The 17,500-nt window shown below is 34.4% G+C and overlaps 1 protein-coding gene across 1 annotated transcript in view; it reads right to left on the bottom strand.

Annotated features, from left to right (window-relative positions):
- Positions 1-4,633: 4,633 nt before the first annotated feature.
- LOC113041347 (calcitonin gene-related peptide type 1 receptor-like) overlaps positions 4,634-17,500 on the bottom strand; it is a 25,248-nt gene continuing 12,381 nt past the window's right edge. Inside the window, exons 5-13 of the mRNA XM_026199816.1 lie at positions 15,865-15,977; positions 15,694-15,785; positions 14,981-15,107; positions 11,515-11,674; positions 11,350-11,410; positions 11,198-11,261; positions 9,550-9,768; positions 8,791-8,832; positions 4,634-8,215 (exon numbers count right to left, since the gene is read on the bottom strand). Of these exons, the coding sequence (XP_026055601.1) occupies positions 7,985-8,215; positions 8,791-8,832; positions 9,550-9,768; positions 11,198-11,261; positions 11,350-11,410; positions 11,515-11,674; positions 14,981-15,107; positions 15,694-15,785; positions 15,865-15,977 (1,109 nt within the window). The 3' untranslated portion in view covers positions 4,634-7,984. The remainder of the gene's footprint in view (positions 8,216-8,790; positions 8,833-9,549; positions 9,769-11,197; positions 11,262-11,349; positions 11,411-11,514; positions 11,675-14,980; positions 15,108-15,693; positions 15,786-15,864; positions 15,978-17,500) is intronic.

Here is a 17,500-nt window from a genome sequence, read left to right as displayed (position 1 = left end):
GGAGATTCATTTGATAAATTACTGTATAATAACACATTTTAATTATATATAATTTATTTATTTGGAGCACTTTATTATGAGACAATGTGGCTAGCAAGCTAGACGTTCACTGATGCGAATGATGGCGAAACAGCTGCTCTAATAATGTTTCTTTATGTGATTTAATCACGTTTAGACGCGTTTAAAGACATATATTTGAGCACAAATTTTTTGGACGTTAGGTCCCATGGTGTAAAGGTTACCCTTATGAGAATTAACCATTAACATAATACATGTTTTTTTTTTTTTTTTTTACGTGTTGATAACTACAGTTTTACTACAAATACCGTGGTTAAACTATGGTTAGTAGAAAAACCAATTTGTGGTTAGGAGGAAATCTTAAATATACTATATTTATATAAATATAAAACATATAAATAATATAATCTTGATTTGAATGTGTCAGTTACCATTTTTATTTGTAAACCTTTATTTGAATATGGCAACATGTCACTCTTCAATATTTCTAAGAATACATTTCTGGCAGAGGCTATCAGCCAATAACATAGTTAATGTGTGCATAGTTAATGAGCATGCTGACAATGAGGTTAGCCCCACCCACTTACTCTGAGTTTAAGACTTCTCTATATATTTCTTAATAGAAGTTGGTCTCAGCAGCTCTGAGAATAGGTTTTAAGAGAAAACTCTTAGATAAAAACCTTTACTGTTATTTAGGAGAACTCTAAAATGTTTTGTGAATACGGACCCTGGCCTGGTTTCCACAACGTTAAATTAAATTTAAACGTCAGATGGGTAGTGACTCAAAGTGCATTTGTTGTGTGCTTTAATAAAAACCTTGATGAATACAGAGAAAACAGTAGTGAATACGGACCCTGGCCTGGTTTCCACAACGTTAAATTAAATTTAAACGTCAGATGGGTAGTGACTCAAAGTGCATTTGTTGTGTGCTTTAATAAAAACCTTGATGAATACAGAGAAAACAGTAGAACACTTCAACAGAAGCTTGGATGTCCTTCATGTACTGTTCCATTCTTCTTGTGTTGAGTACGAGGACAGCGCATCTTAAGAGTGACTCATTCTGCGTTCATATGAACAATGCATCTGTACATTCAGTATCCTGAAACTCAATAAATGAAAACTTCACGGACTTTTGCGTCTATTAATGTTACGAGGATAGCATCCTCAGGAACCAGAGAGAGGATGTGGTGCAGAAGCTGTGGCTTAACAAGGTAAAATACATCAAATAAAACCTATAAAATAACCTTTAGGGAACTCTGCATAGGTTTTCTTTAGGCTATAACAAAAACAGAAACATTACTAATGTTTTGGAAAGGTTTGTTTATGTTTGTAATACCTAAAGTATAATCATTAGAGAAAATTTTGTAGGCTATAAACTGTCTATTACAACAACCTGTTCTGGAAGGTTTTGTTAGTGTACCCACACAAAGACATTTTGGTCAGGTATATTTAATGTTCATCCAGTTTCACTTTGTTTTCTTTGTTTGACTACTTAAAAGGGAATATAGGGAAATATAACTTAATTAATTTGTGTTTCCTGCTAGCTAAATTTCACATACATAAAAAAAAAATCTGTCTCAAACCCCTCATGAGTCAAAGTTGATCTTGAAAAGTATATGGAAAATATCTAAAGCTCAGTTAATCTAAAAACAGTGAAAACTGCATCTCTGTTCATTGTTAAGTTGTAGATTTATTACTTTTTTCTTTAGCTTTCTTAAGGGATTTGTATCTGTGCATATTTTCTTTCTTTCACCTTTTTACAGCTGCACTGCCTTAATGGTTTAATGTTTTTGTACGGTTTAAGAAAAAAAGAAAGAAATCAGGAAAAAAAGATTCACAATACACTCTCCGAGGTCTCGATCTGAAACAAAATATTTGTGATCCGCGCTCCAAAGCTCCGATCTGAATCAAATGATTCGTGAAACACGCTCCAAACTTCCGATCTGAATCAAATGATTCGTGAAACACGCTCCAAACTTCTGATCTGAATCAAATGATTCGTGAAACCAGCTCCGAACTTCCGATCTGAATCAAATGATTCGTGAAACCCGCTCCGAACTTCCGATCTGAATCCAATGATTCGTGAAACACGCTCCGAACTTCCGATCTGAATCAAATGATTCGTGAAACACGCTCCGAACTTCCGATCTGAATCCAATGATTCGTGAAACACGCTCCGAACTTCCGATCTGAATCAAATGATTCGTGAAACCAGCTCCGAACTTCCGATCTGAATCAAATGATTCGTGAAACCCGCTCCGAACTTCCGATCTGAATCCAATGATTCGTGAAACACGCTCCGAACTTCCAATCTGAATCAAATGATTCGTGAAACACGCTCCGAACTTCCGATCTGAATCCAATGATTCGTGAAACACGCTCCGAACTTCCGATCTGAATCAAATGATTCGTGAAACACGCTCCAAACTTCCGATCTGAATCAAATGATTCGTGAAACACGCTCCAAACTTCCGATCTGAATCAAATGATTCGTGAAACAAGCTCCAAACTTCCGATCTGAATCAAATGATTCGTGAAAAACGCTCCAAACTTCCGATCTGAATCAAATGATTCGTGAAACACGCTCCGAACTTCCGATCTGAATCAAATGATTCGTGAAACACGCTCCAAACTTCCGATCTGAATCAAATGATTCGTGAAACACGCTCCAAACTTCCGATCTGAATCAAATGATTCGTGAAACACGCTCCAAACTTCCGATCTGAATCAAATGATTCGTGAAACACGCTCCAAACTTCCGATCTGAATCAAATGATTCGTGAAACACGCTCCAAACTTCCGATCTGAATCAAATGATTCGTGAAACACGCTCCAAACTTCCGATCTGAATCAAATGATTCGTGAAACACGCTTCAAACCTCCGATCTGAATCAAATGATTCGTGAAACACACTCCAAACCTCTGATCTGAATCAAATGATTCGTGAAACACACTCCAAACCTCTGATCTGAATCAAATGATTCGTGAAACACACTCCAAACCTCCGATCTGAATCAAATGATTTGTGAAAAACACTCCAAACTTCCGATCTGAATCAAACGATTCGTGAAAAACACTCCAAACCTCCGATCTGAATCAAATGATTCGTGAAACACGCTCCAATCTTCCGATCTGAATCAAATGATTCGTGAAATACGCTCCAAACTTCCGATCTGAATCAAATGATTCGTGAAACACGCTCCAAACTTCCGATCTGAATCAAATGATTCGTGAAACACGCTCCAAACTTCCGATCTGAATCAAATGATTAGTGAAACACACTCCAAACCTCCGATCTGAATCAAATGATTCGTGAAACACACTCCAAACCTCCGATCTGAATCAAATGATTTGTGAAACACACTCCAAACCTCCGATCTGAATCAAATGATTCGTGAAACACACTCCAAACCTCCGATCTGAATCAAATGATTCGTGAAACACGCTCCAAACCTCCGATCTGAATCAAATGATTCGTGAAACACGCTCCAAACTTCCGATCTGAATCAAATGATTCGTGAAACACGCTCCAAACTTCCGATCTGAATCAAATGATTAGTGAAACACACTCCAAACCTCCGATCTGAATCAAATGATTCGTGAAACACACTCCAAACCTCCGATCTGAATCAAATGATTCGTGAAACACACTCCAAACCTCCGATCTGAATCAAATGATTCGTGAAACACACTCCAAACTTCTGATCTGAATCAAATGATTCGTGAAACACACTCCAAACCTCCGATCTGAATCAAATGATTCGTGAAACACACTCCAAACCTCCGATCTGAATCAAATGATTTGTGAAACACACTCCAAACCTCCGATCTGAATCAAATGATTCGTGAAACACACTCCAAACCTCCGATCTGAATCAAATGATTCGTGAAACACACTCCAAACTTCCGATCTGAATCAAATGATTCTTGAAACACGCTCCAAACTTCATCTATCAAATGATTTGCAATCTGCGCTTCAAAATCCGATCTAATTCAAACAATTCACGATACATACTTTGAAGTCCCAGTATGAATCTAATGATTCACTATATGTGACTTGATTGAAGCGAATCGAAACAGAATCACTTTGCAATGAAATGGTTTGATTCAGAGTTTCGAAAGGATCACTGCATGTTTTTTTTGGTCAAAATTTGAAAATGAATAGTTCTCATGGACTGGATTTTGCTGCTGATTTTTTTGAACTGAATGATCAAAGTCACAAAGTTGAATTTGAATCGGAGGGGTTCCAGCTTAAAGGGGTCATATGATATTCACAAATATCTCAATTATGATTTAGTTGTGTTGTAGGCACTAAAACAGTCCAATACTTTGTAGTCAATTACATTAAGGAGCTTAATTCCCCTATTTTTGAAATAGTTTGAGCTGTAGTTTAGTTGGTGAAAGTTCAATGGAAAATCAGTTGAAAGCATCCAGTCTCTCAGACCATTGAAGGGCATGTTGAATTTATTCATCAGTATATATTGTAATAAATATTCATAAAATTATTGTTGTATCTGATTTTTTATTAATCTATATAGAGTGATAGTCAATGTAAAAAGAGCAAATGGGAGATGCAGCTAGAACACCAATTCTTCATGCAGTACAGTAACAAAAGTTCAAATGCAAGTACTTTTATTGAGTTTCACTAGATTCATTACACAAATAGTCATATTCCAATATTAACAAGTCAAAGTGGAATGTTGTCTCTTTGCATTTTCCCTCAAAAAAAGTAAATCATAAAAAAACTGAAACAGAAAAACTCCCCTCTAAGGGCTCATGAAGCGGATACATTGAGTGAAAAAAATTAACAAGTGCTTAGCTATACAACATCTTATTTACAACAACGTATTTTAATACAGTATATGTAAAAAGTCCTGATATCTTTCTCTTTCTGCTCTCTCTTGTGCAAACCTCCCGAGAGCACATGCACACTACCTAGTGCACTACCCTAGCAATACCCAAGGCAAGGCTTACAGTTGATGTCAAAAGTTAACACCCCCTTTCAGAATCTGCTAAATGTTAATTTTACCAAAATAAGAGGGATCATACAAAATGCATGCTATAGTTTATTTAGTACTGACTTCAATAAGATAATTCACATAAAAGATGTATAGTTTACAAGGGAAAATAATAGTTTGACTTATAAAAAGATCCCGTTCAAAAGTTTTCATCCCCTTGACTCTTCATACTGTGTTGTTAGCTGAATGATCCACAGCTGTTTTTTTGTTTTGTTTGTTAGGTGATAGTTCATGAGTCTTTTGTTTGTCCCGAACAGTTAAACTGCCTGCTGTTCTTCAGAAAAATCCTTCAGCTCCCACTAATTCTTTGGTTTTCCAGCATTTTTGTGTATTTGAACCCTTTCTATCAATGACTGTATGATTTAAGGATCCATCTTTTCAGACTGAGGACAACTGAAGGACCCATATGCAGCAATTACAGAAGCTTCAAACGCTCACTGATGCTGCAGAAGGAAAAACCATGCATTTATAGCTGGGGTGTGAAAACTTTTGAACAGAATGGAGATGTGTAGCCGTTTTTCTTATTTTGTTTACATTTCATATGTTTTTCATTTAGTACTGCCCTTCAGAGGCTACAGAAGATAGTTTCAAGAAGATTAAAAAAAAGTTACATTTACTGTGATCTTCAAATCCCTCTTATTTTGGTAAAATAATAAACATTTTGCAGATTCTGAAACGAGGGTGTAAACTTTTGACCTAAACTTTAGTGATTTGGGGGCCCTAAGCAGATTTCAGGTATATGGGTCCCTAACACTATATGCTCTTTTACGCCTAACCCGTATTTTGCTCGCATTCTCTCCTATAGTTTATATTTATTTACCCCTTTTACAACTTAAGTAAATAATTTAGTCCATCCGATGCTCTTCTAAAGCCATATTTGGCCTACCTTTTTTCTTTTGGATCACAAATGAAAAATGCTTTCACTTATGAATTGTAGCCATCTTCAATCATTTTACAAAAAGGTTTCAAATGTCATAAAATTATCCCATGCACCTCATTCCGTGTTCCAAGTGTTCTGAAGGCATATGCTATAGAAACAAATTGAAAATGCAATCTAATATTAAGTGGAAAATCTCCATTGCATTTGTCTATTTGTATGATTATCTTGCTTATTGGTTAAGTATGCCGTAAGATGGACAAGCGAAATATCTGTTTGTTTGTTTCTCCATATGAACACAATCCTTCCATTTATATTAAAATATAAATATGTGAACAATTTAGACTGAATAAATGGTGCTAACAGCAACTTTACAGTCAGACTGATGTGTTTAAATATACAAATAGGCTACAAAGTGTTTAAAAGTACAAATAAAACACTAATACATAACAAAAACATGTAACAGAAATACAACCCAGCTAACAGGGAATGATCTCAGAACTTTAGCTAACTTTCAGGTTTTCTCAAAGTTACGAATTAACATTCTTGTAGTTATGTGGTTTTAAAAAACATTCTGAAATTTTAGGACAAAAGACATTATTTATACATTGTTTTCTGTTTTCACATTTCAGATGGACTTTCCTCTTACATTTTTAAACATTTTTAGCTAACGGGGAACATTCTCACAAATGTTTTTTAAAAGTTATAAAAAAAAAAAAGGACAAATCGTTTTAAATTTTTAGCAGACGTTTTCTATAACTTCATTAATATTTCGTAAACTTTCTCATAATGCTACAAGAAAACAACCTTCTCGTAATGTTCTTCGAATCTTAGTTCCCTTTAATTATTATTTATTATTTTAAATAACATTCCAATCTTGACATTTTGACATTCTTAGAATATGTAAAAAAATATATAACTTTCAAATAACTTTTATACTTCAGGTGAAAATACTGTTAGCAGAATGTTGTAAGAAATGTTTTTGTAGTCTTTAAATAACGTTACTCATAATTAAAACTAGACTGGACATTTTAACATTGATAGAATATTAAAAATAAATGTTTAAATAACATATTTAAGGTGAAAATAAAGTTAGTAGAAAGTTGTAAGAAACATTTCAAAACAATGTTCCCACAACGTTTTTAGAATCTAAATCCATTACTTTAAATTGTGTTTAAATATTCAAAAGTAACATTCCAATAAAGTTTGATTTTGATTTCATTCACAACTTCCAAGAAAAAACAGGATTTGTTTTTTGGAAATATTTAAAATCTGGACGTTTAGAGAGCATTTAAAAAATAAAGTTTTCGGAACTTAAATCTGCAGTCCATAACTTTTGTTTGTTTGTAAAAAATTATAAAAAAATAAATTGTTGCGCAAATACATAAGCACCCAGTCTCTGTGCCTTAGCCCGAGTTTCCAATTTGAATTTGCCTGGGATTACACAAATTTACATTTCAAAGAGAACCTGTTATAAAGGAAGAATAATTTGCTTTTTGGGTAAAAATAATTTCTTTATATGAAATTCGAATTGTATGACCAAATCTACATGTAACGCTAATACACACTACACGCAATGCTGATGGTAACATGAAAAGTTTCATAACAAAGTATAGTAATAATAATAATTTACATGGTTTGAAGTAATATGAGCATTAGATTTAATCACCACTGTAGCGTAATGTATCTTAAAGCTTTTTTTAGTCAGTTGGTCAGAACAAAAGTGGCAGACTTGTAACTTACTCGTTCATATGACAATATCCAGTGAAAATGCTTATTTGGGTCATATATTCCAAGACGTAGATCTGTGATTCTGAAGTACAGTTAATATCCACTCAAAACATTACATTCATCCGCGCTGAAGCCATGCCGGAGCACAACCCACGCAAAGAAGATGATTCTGCAAATAACTGCAATTGCAGGTTTCAAAGAGAGATGGCGACAAAGAGACAAACCATACAGACTGCAGCTTTTATGTAAATGTTAGCAAACCGTTCTTAGAACATGTGTGTGTTAGCTGGGAGTCCTGTGTAGTGTTGGTGATATTATATGTGCATGATGAGACAGATGCTCATATTTCCGTGCACTCGAGCACGTCGCAGCTCATGGGCCCGTGGCTGGAGCAGACGCTGCCGTTTCTCTGACCGTTGGCGAGGCTGGGCTCGAGGCCGATGGTGACGCGGCTGGTCTCGGTGATGGATGAGTTTGTGTGGTAGTTACTGTGAAAGTCATTGGTCACCAGACGCCGGCGCTTCCGCTGACCACGATACTGCGCAAACTTACGCCGCAGCGCCGACTGCACCTGCGCAAACATGCATCTTCATTTCATTTTCCAAAGCCAATTGGGTCCTGATACACACACACACACACATATACAGTATATATACATATATATATGACCCTTGACCACAAAAGCAGTCTTAAGTCGCTGGGGTGTATTGGTAGCAATAGCCAACAATACACTGTATGAGTCAAAATTATAGATTTTTCTTTTATGCTAAAAATCATTAGGATATTAAATAAAGATCATGTTCCATGAAGATATTTTGTAAACAGACAAATTTAAAGGTTGTCAATATTTAGATTTTTTTTGCACCCTCAGATTCAAATAGTTGTATCTCAGCCAAGACTTTTTAATTGCATTAAATTGTATTCAATTGTACATTTTAAACCCTTCATTTTAATAATGCACGATAATAATAATAATAATAATAATAATAATAATGAAGTTCAAAATCCATGTTAATATTACTTGGAAGTGATAAACATACTGCACAGTGTGCCACTACAATCCTCAAGAGTTTATGCTCATCTAAAGATTAACGAGGTTGATTAATGAGGTATTAATTATTAATTAATGAAATAATTAAGTCATACTTCTCCATTGCAGAAGCAGAAGATTACGGCCACCAGGAGACCCTGCAGAAAACACAAACTCTCAGTAAAACACACCGGAAGACCAGCTTATTATTACTAACTAACTATCTAAAATCAAAACCATTAGAAAGATTTTTGGAATTTGAAATAAAATTAACTTTAACTGAATATGAAAGACCATCAAATTGGAAAGTGCCATTGAATACACAAATAAAAAAAGGTAATTGAAACTTTTTTCCATCCCTCACTTCTGACTCTTTTCTCACAATTATGCTTCTATATACAAGTTGTAAAAATGAGATATAATAAGAGATTGTGAGATAAGCCATATATCATATATATATATATATTATTGCCTATTTTGCTGAAATTTCATTGCAAAATAAAGGTGCTTTTAAAAGTTCTTCGCAGGAATTCAATAGAAGAACCATTTTTGTTTCCACAAAGAAGCATTCAGTCAAAGGTTCTTTAAAGAAGCATCTCTTTTTTATCTGAAGAAAGATAAAGGTTCTCCAGATGCTAAAGGTTCTTTACGGAATCATTTACACAAAAAAAGGGTTGTTCTATGGCATCATGAAGCACCTTTATTATTAAGAGTGTACTCAGTTTTTTGTCTTTGTGCAACATCGGTGCGTGCTCCTAATGAGACGACGCATGCTGACCGGGGGCGTTTATTTCATTAGCTACAGAAACAAAACACCTTACGGGCTGATTTTACATATCTGAGATGCATGTTTGTAGTTCATGCAAGTTCATCACCTGGAAATGGTTGAAGATGTTCATGAAGAACTCGTAGACGGCTCGAGAGACATGTCCGCTGGGCTCCATAGGCACCAGGATGAACTGAGCGCCCAGCAGAGGAACCAGGATGATGGTTGCACGAACAGCCTTCATGTAGAAGTTAGTTTTGATGCAGTGAGTGACCCGCAGTTTGGTGATCAACACCCGCACGATGTTCAGCAGGAAGAACAGGTTCACCTGTCGGGTGAAGAGAGAGGTCAGTATGAGAGGAAATGCATTACAAGCAACACCACTTACTGTATAACCTGATTACGTTTTCAAATACACAAGCAGTCAAACACTTTTGAACAGAAAGAAGTCTCTTCTGCTCACCAGGCCTGCATTTATTTGATCTAAACAACAGCAAACACAGTAAAAATTTGAAATATTTTACTATTTAAAATAACTTCTTACTATTTGAATATATTTTAAAATGTATATATATATATGGAGGTTATAGAAACTATTACTTTTATTTAGCAAGGATGTATTAAATTGATCAAAAGTGATAAAGACAATGCGCATCTCGTCAGTAAAGCCGGTTCTCTAATCAGCAGTTAATTTCATCAGGTGCGTGAACCTATGTTCATACAACCATGCCAATAAACGCTGAAAATGAACGTGGATTTGCGCATCTTCTCAGTTAACAACGGCTCTGTGTAGTAACAGCTGCTCTATGTGAAATCACGCACCTGATGGAATTAACCGTTGATTAGAGAACAGGTGTACTGACGAGAAGCGCATAACGATCGGAGCACCCCTATTATTTTGAATATGTTCAATGGAAGGAAAATAATAAATAACCTACGGGACACATCAAGCTCGTTGCGAAGCGACAGAGTGACATGAACGAGCAGCCCCACAAGCAGCAAAAACTTTCATTTTAACATAAAGTACTACCAACATCTAAATCCGAGATAAATAAGCTTGTTGCCTCGTATGTAGTAGAAGAAATGTTACCTCTTTCTTCCGTCGAATCGCTGTCTTTCAGAAAGATACTCTGTAAAATACCGATAGCAGGGACAGACCAGCCGTTTTCCGATAGGAAAAAAGATGTAACTAGTAATATAACTAGTAATATAACTAGTTACTTTCTCCAGGGAGTAATAAAGTAAAGTAAGACATTACTATTTTTGAGAGTAATATGTAATATGTAACTAGCCCCAACACTGGTTAGAAAAGAATTCTATTTCAGATAAATGCTTTTATGTTGAAATTTCTATTCATCAAAGAAACAAGAAAAACATTCAACATGATAATAATAATAATACATGTTTCTTGAGCAGAAAATCATCATATTTTCATGATTTCTAAAGATCATGTGAGACTGAAGACTGGAGGAATGGTGCTGAAAATACAGCGGAGCATCACAGAAATAAATTACACTTTAACACAGATTCACTTAGAAATTAGTTATTTTAAATAGTAAAAAATATAAAAAAATTTTTACTGTATTTTGGATCAAATAAATGCTGACACAGAAGAGAATTCTTTAAAAAACTAAAAATCTTACCGTTCAAAAACTTTTGACTGGTAGTGTAACAAGTAAAGTATCAAATTACTCTTAAATGTAATTTTTGTATTTTTTATTTATTTTTTTGCGTGTGATGATGATGATGAAGCTCACCAGCAGAGCGACTTGTACGGGGCTGTTTGTGATGTACAGCAGCTTTGAATTTATGATCCAACACCTGGAGTAAACGTCAAATATTAGGCATTTCAGGAATAACAAGAGAACATTTTCATCTTTAGAGTGAAATCCAGAAGTGTGATGTTTACCTGTCATCGTGCAAGTGCAGACGGGCTACAGCATACAGGACTGCAGGGATCACTGGGAAACCTGGAAAAAACAGACAACAAATCTTTCATTTCTTGAACATTAGATTATGAAGGCAACAGAAGACTATATGATATTATAAGATATATGCTGTGGGTGGCACAAACCCCAGCCGAGGACGTAATACCAGCCCAGCTGCTGTTCTCCCGTGAACACGGCCACGATGATGAGTGTGTGCAGGTAGATCCCTTCACACAGCATCCAGAAATAGTTGGAGCAGGAGGTGTACTGCATGATACTAGCCAGCAGCTTACAGCCGATCTGAGACTGAACATCAACACTGTTAAAAACAACTGATGTACTCCACTTCATAATATACTAACTGTATATAAGAGCACAAGAGCGACTCATCCAGGAGGTCATAGAATAACCCAGAACAAGATCTAAAGAACTGCAGGCCTCACTCGCCTCAACTGAGATCAGTGTTCATGATTCAACAATAAGAAAGAGACTAGTCGTTGACCGATATATCGGCCGATATTTGGCATTTTTCAAATATTGGCAGAGGAATACATTTTTCTACGTGGCCGATATGTTTGGGGTGGTTATTTTGACGGCACGTATGTATTTATATAATTTGAACAAATCTTTGAATGACTAACGCAACATTTAATTTCATAAACCTTACAGACTTAGTCAAATCCGTGTGAATCGAATGCTTTAACTTTAAACTTGTCATCTCAAGTTTGTTTTGTTTATACATAATTTTTTAATCCATTGTCAAATGATTACACTTTTCTTAAGCATTACAAAAAAAATTTATTGGCTTTATATTGGCTATTATCCCCCTTGCTTCCCAAGATATCAAGGCATCGGCTGTTAAAAAACCCAATATCGGTTGACCACTAAAAGAGACTAGGTGAAAACAGGATCAATGGGAGAGGTCCAAGGAAAAAGCTACTGCTGACCAAAAATAACACAAAGGCTCTTCTCACATTTGCCAAAAAATATCTTGATTATACCCAAGACTATTCTATGGACTGATCAGTTATTAGATTAAGGGGGCAATTACTTTTTCACGTAGGGCCAGTCAGGTTTGGACAGCTTTTTCCCATTAATAAATGAAAACATTATTTGAAAACTGCATTTTGTGTTTACTCAGGTTATCTTTGTGTTATATGCAAATTTGTTTGATGATCTGAATCATTCAAGTGTGACTATGTGAATATGCAAAAAACGGAAGGGGGCGAAAACATTTTCACACCACTGTGTATATATATATATATATAAGTATACATACATACATACATCAATACACACAAAAAGTCTTTATTATATTATCATATATCATTACATCATATAGAAGTCATTTATACTGTTTACTAGACAGCTGAATCAAATAATTGGTTCCAAAATCAGAATGAGATTTATTGCCAAGCATTTTTACACACACACATATGCAAGGAATTATGACGACAGATTATTAAATCAGATAATGTATATTTATATACATTTATTTTGTAATTGAACAAAAGCAAATGGATGAAATATGAAGTTATTATAATATTTAACCTTAAGATGACTTTTAAATATTATATTATGTAGGAAACACATTATATAATATATATATGTATATATATATATATATATATATATATATATATATATATATATATATATATATATACGTTACTATTATTTCAGTATCATTGATATACTATTATAATTTTTGTTAATATTTTGAATTACATTTTTTTTCAGTTTTTACTTTAATTTTAGCAAATGTTTTAGTGTATTTAAATGCATGAGTACAAGTTTTTGTTGTTTTGTGAATATGTCCATATAGTTTTACTAGTTATAGTTCACTTAGTTTGAGTTATTTTGGTACTTCGTTAAACTAAAAAAAATGAAACGCTGAAAAGAAAACTGAAGTAAAATAGGTAGATTTTGGTATTTAATTTTATTTCAAATAACAAATATATATATATATATATAAAGGTTTTAGTAAAGATCTAAAAATATGTATGATTTTTTTACAAAACTTAAGTAAATTAAGTTTTGTAGTTTTGTCAATATGTCTATGCAGATTTTGTACATTTTTATTAATTCGTTTTGGTTTGCATATATATATATATATATATATATATAACTTTTTAACAAAGCAGATTTGATTTAAATAGCATATATACATTATGTTATGTTTGTAATGATTTTTCCTATTATTCTTTTTTGCGGCAGTACAGAAAATTGTAGAGTAAGTTACAGTGTTTATGAGAGACAGCTCATGATGCTCATATATATATACTCATATATAAGTATATTCAAAAACTAAACAAATCGTGCCTAAAAAGTGCACGCATCTAGGCTAATGTAAAGTTACATGATGAAGTCATACTAGTGAGCGTGTGCATTTTGAGTTTGTTCTTTCACTGCATTATTCGGTGTATTCAAATGCATGTATGAATGAGAGTGATCTGCTCACCTGGTTATGTTCGTGGATGTTTCGACGTGGAAAGCAGTTCGGAATGGAAATATTGATATTTTATTTGTTAACAACATACTTTTCGTACCTTAAGATCAGTAAATGTTATGAAATTAGAGAACTAAGCCAATAGAAGCGCTGGGAGTGTCATTTGATTTGGATGGGAACTTCAGATTGTGAATCATTTGAGTCAGTTCAGGAGTTCAGAGCATGATTCATTTGAGTCAGTTTGGGAGTTCAGAGCGTGATTCATTTGAGTCAGTTTGGGAGTTTGGAGCGGGATCGCGAATCATTTGAGTCAGTTTGGGGATCGCAAATTTTTTGAATCAGTTCGGGAGTTCGGAGCGGGATCGCGAATCATTTGAGTCGATTCGGGGATCACAAATCATTTGAATCAGTTCGGGAGTTCGTAGCAGGATCGCGAATCATTTGAGTCAATTCCGGGATCGCAAATCATTTGAATCATTTCGGGAGTTCAGAGCAGGTTCGCGAATCATTTGACTCAGTTTGGGGATCGCGAATCATTTAAATCAGTTCGGGAGTTCGTAGCAGGATCGCGAATCATTTGAGTCAATTCGGGAGTTCGGAGCGGGTTCGCAAATCATTTGAATCTTTTTGTGGATCGCGAATCATTTGAGTCAGTTTGGGGATCGCGAATCATTTGAGTCAATTCGGGAGTTCGGAGTGGTTTCGTGGATCTTTTGAATCAATTCGAGAGCTCAGGCAATGATTCAGGTAGAAAATTAAATTAGACACATCTAAACTTTTCAGGTCGCAGCAAGTGCACCGTTTGTCATGCACATCCTTTCCCGAAACAATTCTGAAAGCTAAGCCAAGATGGAGAAACAGCTGTACAAGGATAGCCATTTTTAAATTAAACCAATTAGCAGAGCTACTGCAAGGGATGTTTAGTGCTGGAAATCCATTTATTTTTTGCTGAAACTTCTGCGTCTTCATGGAGAGCGGGTCATGGTTGCCTTGCAACAGCAGACGCCACTGGAGCGCGAGCGTAGAGTGCAGGCTACAGAGTGCTTTGGAGAAAAGGAGAAAGTGGCGTGCCTAGCGTTTTCCACACGTTTTCACTCGCGACATCATGCAAATCTGGTTTTGTTTTGTACTACAGCCCTAGTATCAAGTATATCTGCACCTACCGAATCCATGGGGTTCTCTGGTCTCTGATCTCTGACGATGTAGAACCAGGCGATGGTGGCGATCGAGTTCAGGATGAAGGAGGTGAACATGTTTTTATGAAGAGTGATTCGCTGGCAGCTCAAACACCTGCACAAACAGCAGCCATTCACTCACACTGTCAGCCCAAACCCTCTCAAACACTCAGATTTCAGTGTTTCTAAAGAGTTCTCTTCTGCTCAGTGTATAACGTTACAAAAGCTTTCTATTGGAGATAAATGCTGAAAAATTAAAAATGTACTCGACTTCAAAATTAAATACATAATAATAATAAAAATGGTTCAATTATCAAAATTCAAAATCAAAATAATTTAGTAATAATTAACAATAAAAAATAATGACTAATTGGATGAAATTGTTAAATGTAATAGCAATTTAATAAAAAGGTTAACAAAATTTTTTTTAGCAGCAAATCATTCTGAAGATCATGTGACACTGAAGACTGATGCTGAAAATACAGCGGAGCATCACAGAAATAAATTACACTTTAACAGATATTCACATAGAAAATAATTATTTTAAAAATAAAAAGATTTAAAAATTTTACTGCTTTTGCTTTATTTTGGATCAAATAAATGCTGAGCAGAAAAGTCTTCTTTAAAGAGTCACATAAAGCCATGTGTTCTGCTCTACTCATCACACACTGAGAGAAACATCATCAGTCTTCAGGACGTACTTGAAGTGTGAGAAGATGCAGATGGAGATGGACAGCGATATGATGGACAGCCCGTGTCCCACCATCACCAGATAGTAATTCACCAGGATGAACTGCACACACACACACACACACGTCAGGGCAGGCAGGATTGTGAATCATTGCTTTAATGTGTAAAAGTGAAGCTCTGACCTCTCGTTTATGGTGAGTGTCCGCTGAGCACTGCGTGTAGTTGGTCCACAGACGGTTGCTGACCGGATGATGAAACCACTGACCGTCCGAGTCACACACTTTGCTCACTTTCTCTGACCAGAAACATCACACTCTTCATTTGGGAAATATTCTTTTGATTTTCTTCTAGATTCTTCTGGATTCTTTTTTATTATTATTTATTTCTGTTTTAATGGTTACATTAAGTGTTGTTAATCGTACGCATGTGTAATTAATTTAAATCCTGATGTAATTTAATAACGACTAATTAAAAGTTAAATAATTCTAAAAAATTTAAATAAAATAAAAAAGTTAAAAAAAAGTTAAATAATTATATTTTAATGGTTAACTTAAGTGCTATTCATCCAAAAGCGTGGTACATTAATTGAAATCATTAAACAATTTAACAACTACAAGTTTAATTGTGTAAATATATTTTTAATTTTCACTTTACAGGTTAAATTAAGTGTTCATAAACAAAAAAAGCATATTTCATTAGTTGGAATCATGAAACTAATACAATTTATTAACACTTTATTACAATAGTTTTTTATTTATTAAATTTTAATGGTTAAATTAAGTGCTAATAATAAAAAATTAACTGAAATCTTGACACAAGTTAATAAAACTAATTTCAAGTTTGATTTGAGTAATAAAAAAACTAATGAATGAATTTCATTTTTAGGGCCCTAGAAATACAAAATAATTTTTTCCCCAAATTACATTTTAATTTTTGCATTTTATTTATTCACAAATTCAGGTTTACTTTTCTACTTAAATGGTTAAATTGAGTGTCAGTAAACAAAACACAAAAAGCATGTTTCATCAAGAAACTAATACAATCTATAAGCAATTTATTAAAAAGTTCATTTGAATTCCGTTTTAACTGTTAAAGCTGCAGTAGGTAACTTTTGTAAAAATATATTTTTTACATATTTGTTAAACCTGTCATTATGTCCTGACAGTAGAATATGAGACAGATAATCTGTGAAAAAAAAAATCAAGCTCCTCTGGCTCCTCCCAGTGTCCTATTGCCATTTGCAGAAACTCCATCGCTCCGGGTAAGAAACAACCAATCAGAGCTGCGGTCCGTAACTTTGTTTGTGTTCAAAATGTAGAAAAATGTATATTATAAGCGAGTACACCATGAATCCATTTTCCAAACCGTGTTTTTATCTTGTCCTGAATCACTAGGGTGCACCTATAATAAGTGTTTATATTCGGACTATTTTAGATTGCTTCGGGGGTACCGCGGCGGAGTAACCCAGTACCTTTGTGATTCTTCATAGACATAAACAGAGAGAAGTAGCTCCGGCTACGATGTTCTTCCGCAAGACGCAAGCAGTTCTGTTTATTAACCGCTAGAGCGTCAAAAGTTACAGACTGCAGCTTTAAATTAAGAGTTCGTAATCAAAAAAGCATGACTAACTGGTTGAAATTGTTAATTTTAAACTAATTTAATAGCAATTTGATAAAAAGTTTAAAAAAATCTTTTAATATCGGTTTTATTCCATTTTTATTTTTCTGGATTCTGATTTAATTAAATTTTGCATGTCTATTCAATTTAATTCATGACAATTTAGCAATCAAATAATTTTTTATTTAATTTATTAAAACA

The sequence above is a fragment of the Carassius auratus genome, chromosome 23, assembly GCF_003368295.1.
Source record: "Carassius auratus strain Wakin chromosome 23, ASM336829v1, whole genome shotgun sequence".
NCBI classification, from domain to species: domain Eukaryota; kingdom Metazoa; phylum Chordata; class Actinopteri; order Cypriniformes; family Cyprinidae; genus Carassius; species Carassius auratus.
The sequence above is the reverse complement of the archived record's forward strand: the minus strand, read 5'-3'. Positions and strand labels throughout refer to the sequence as shown.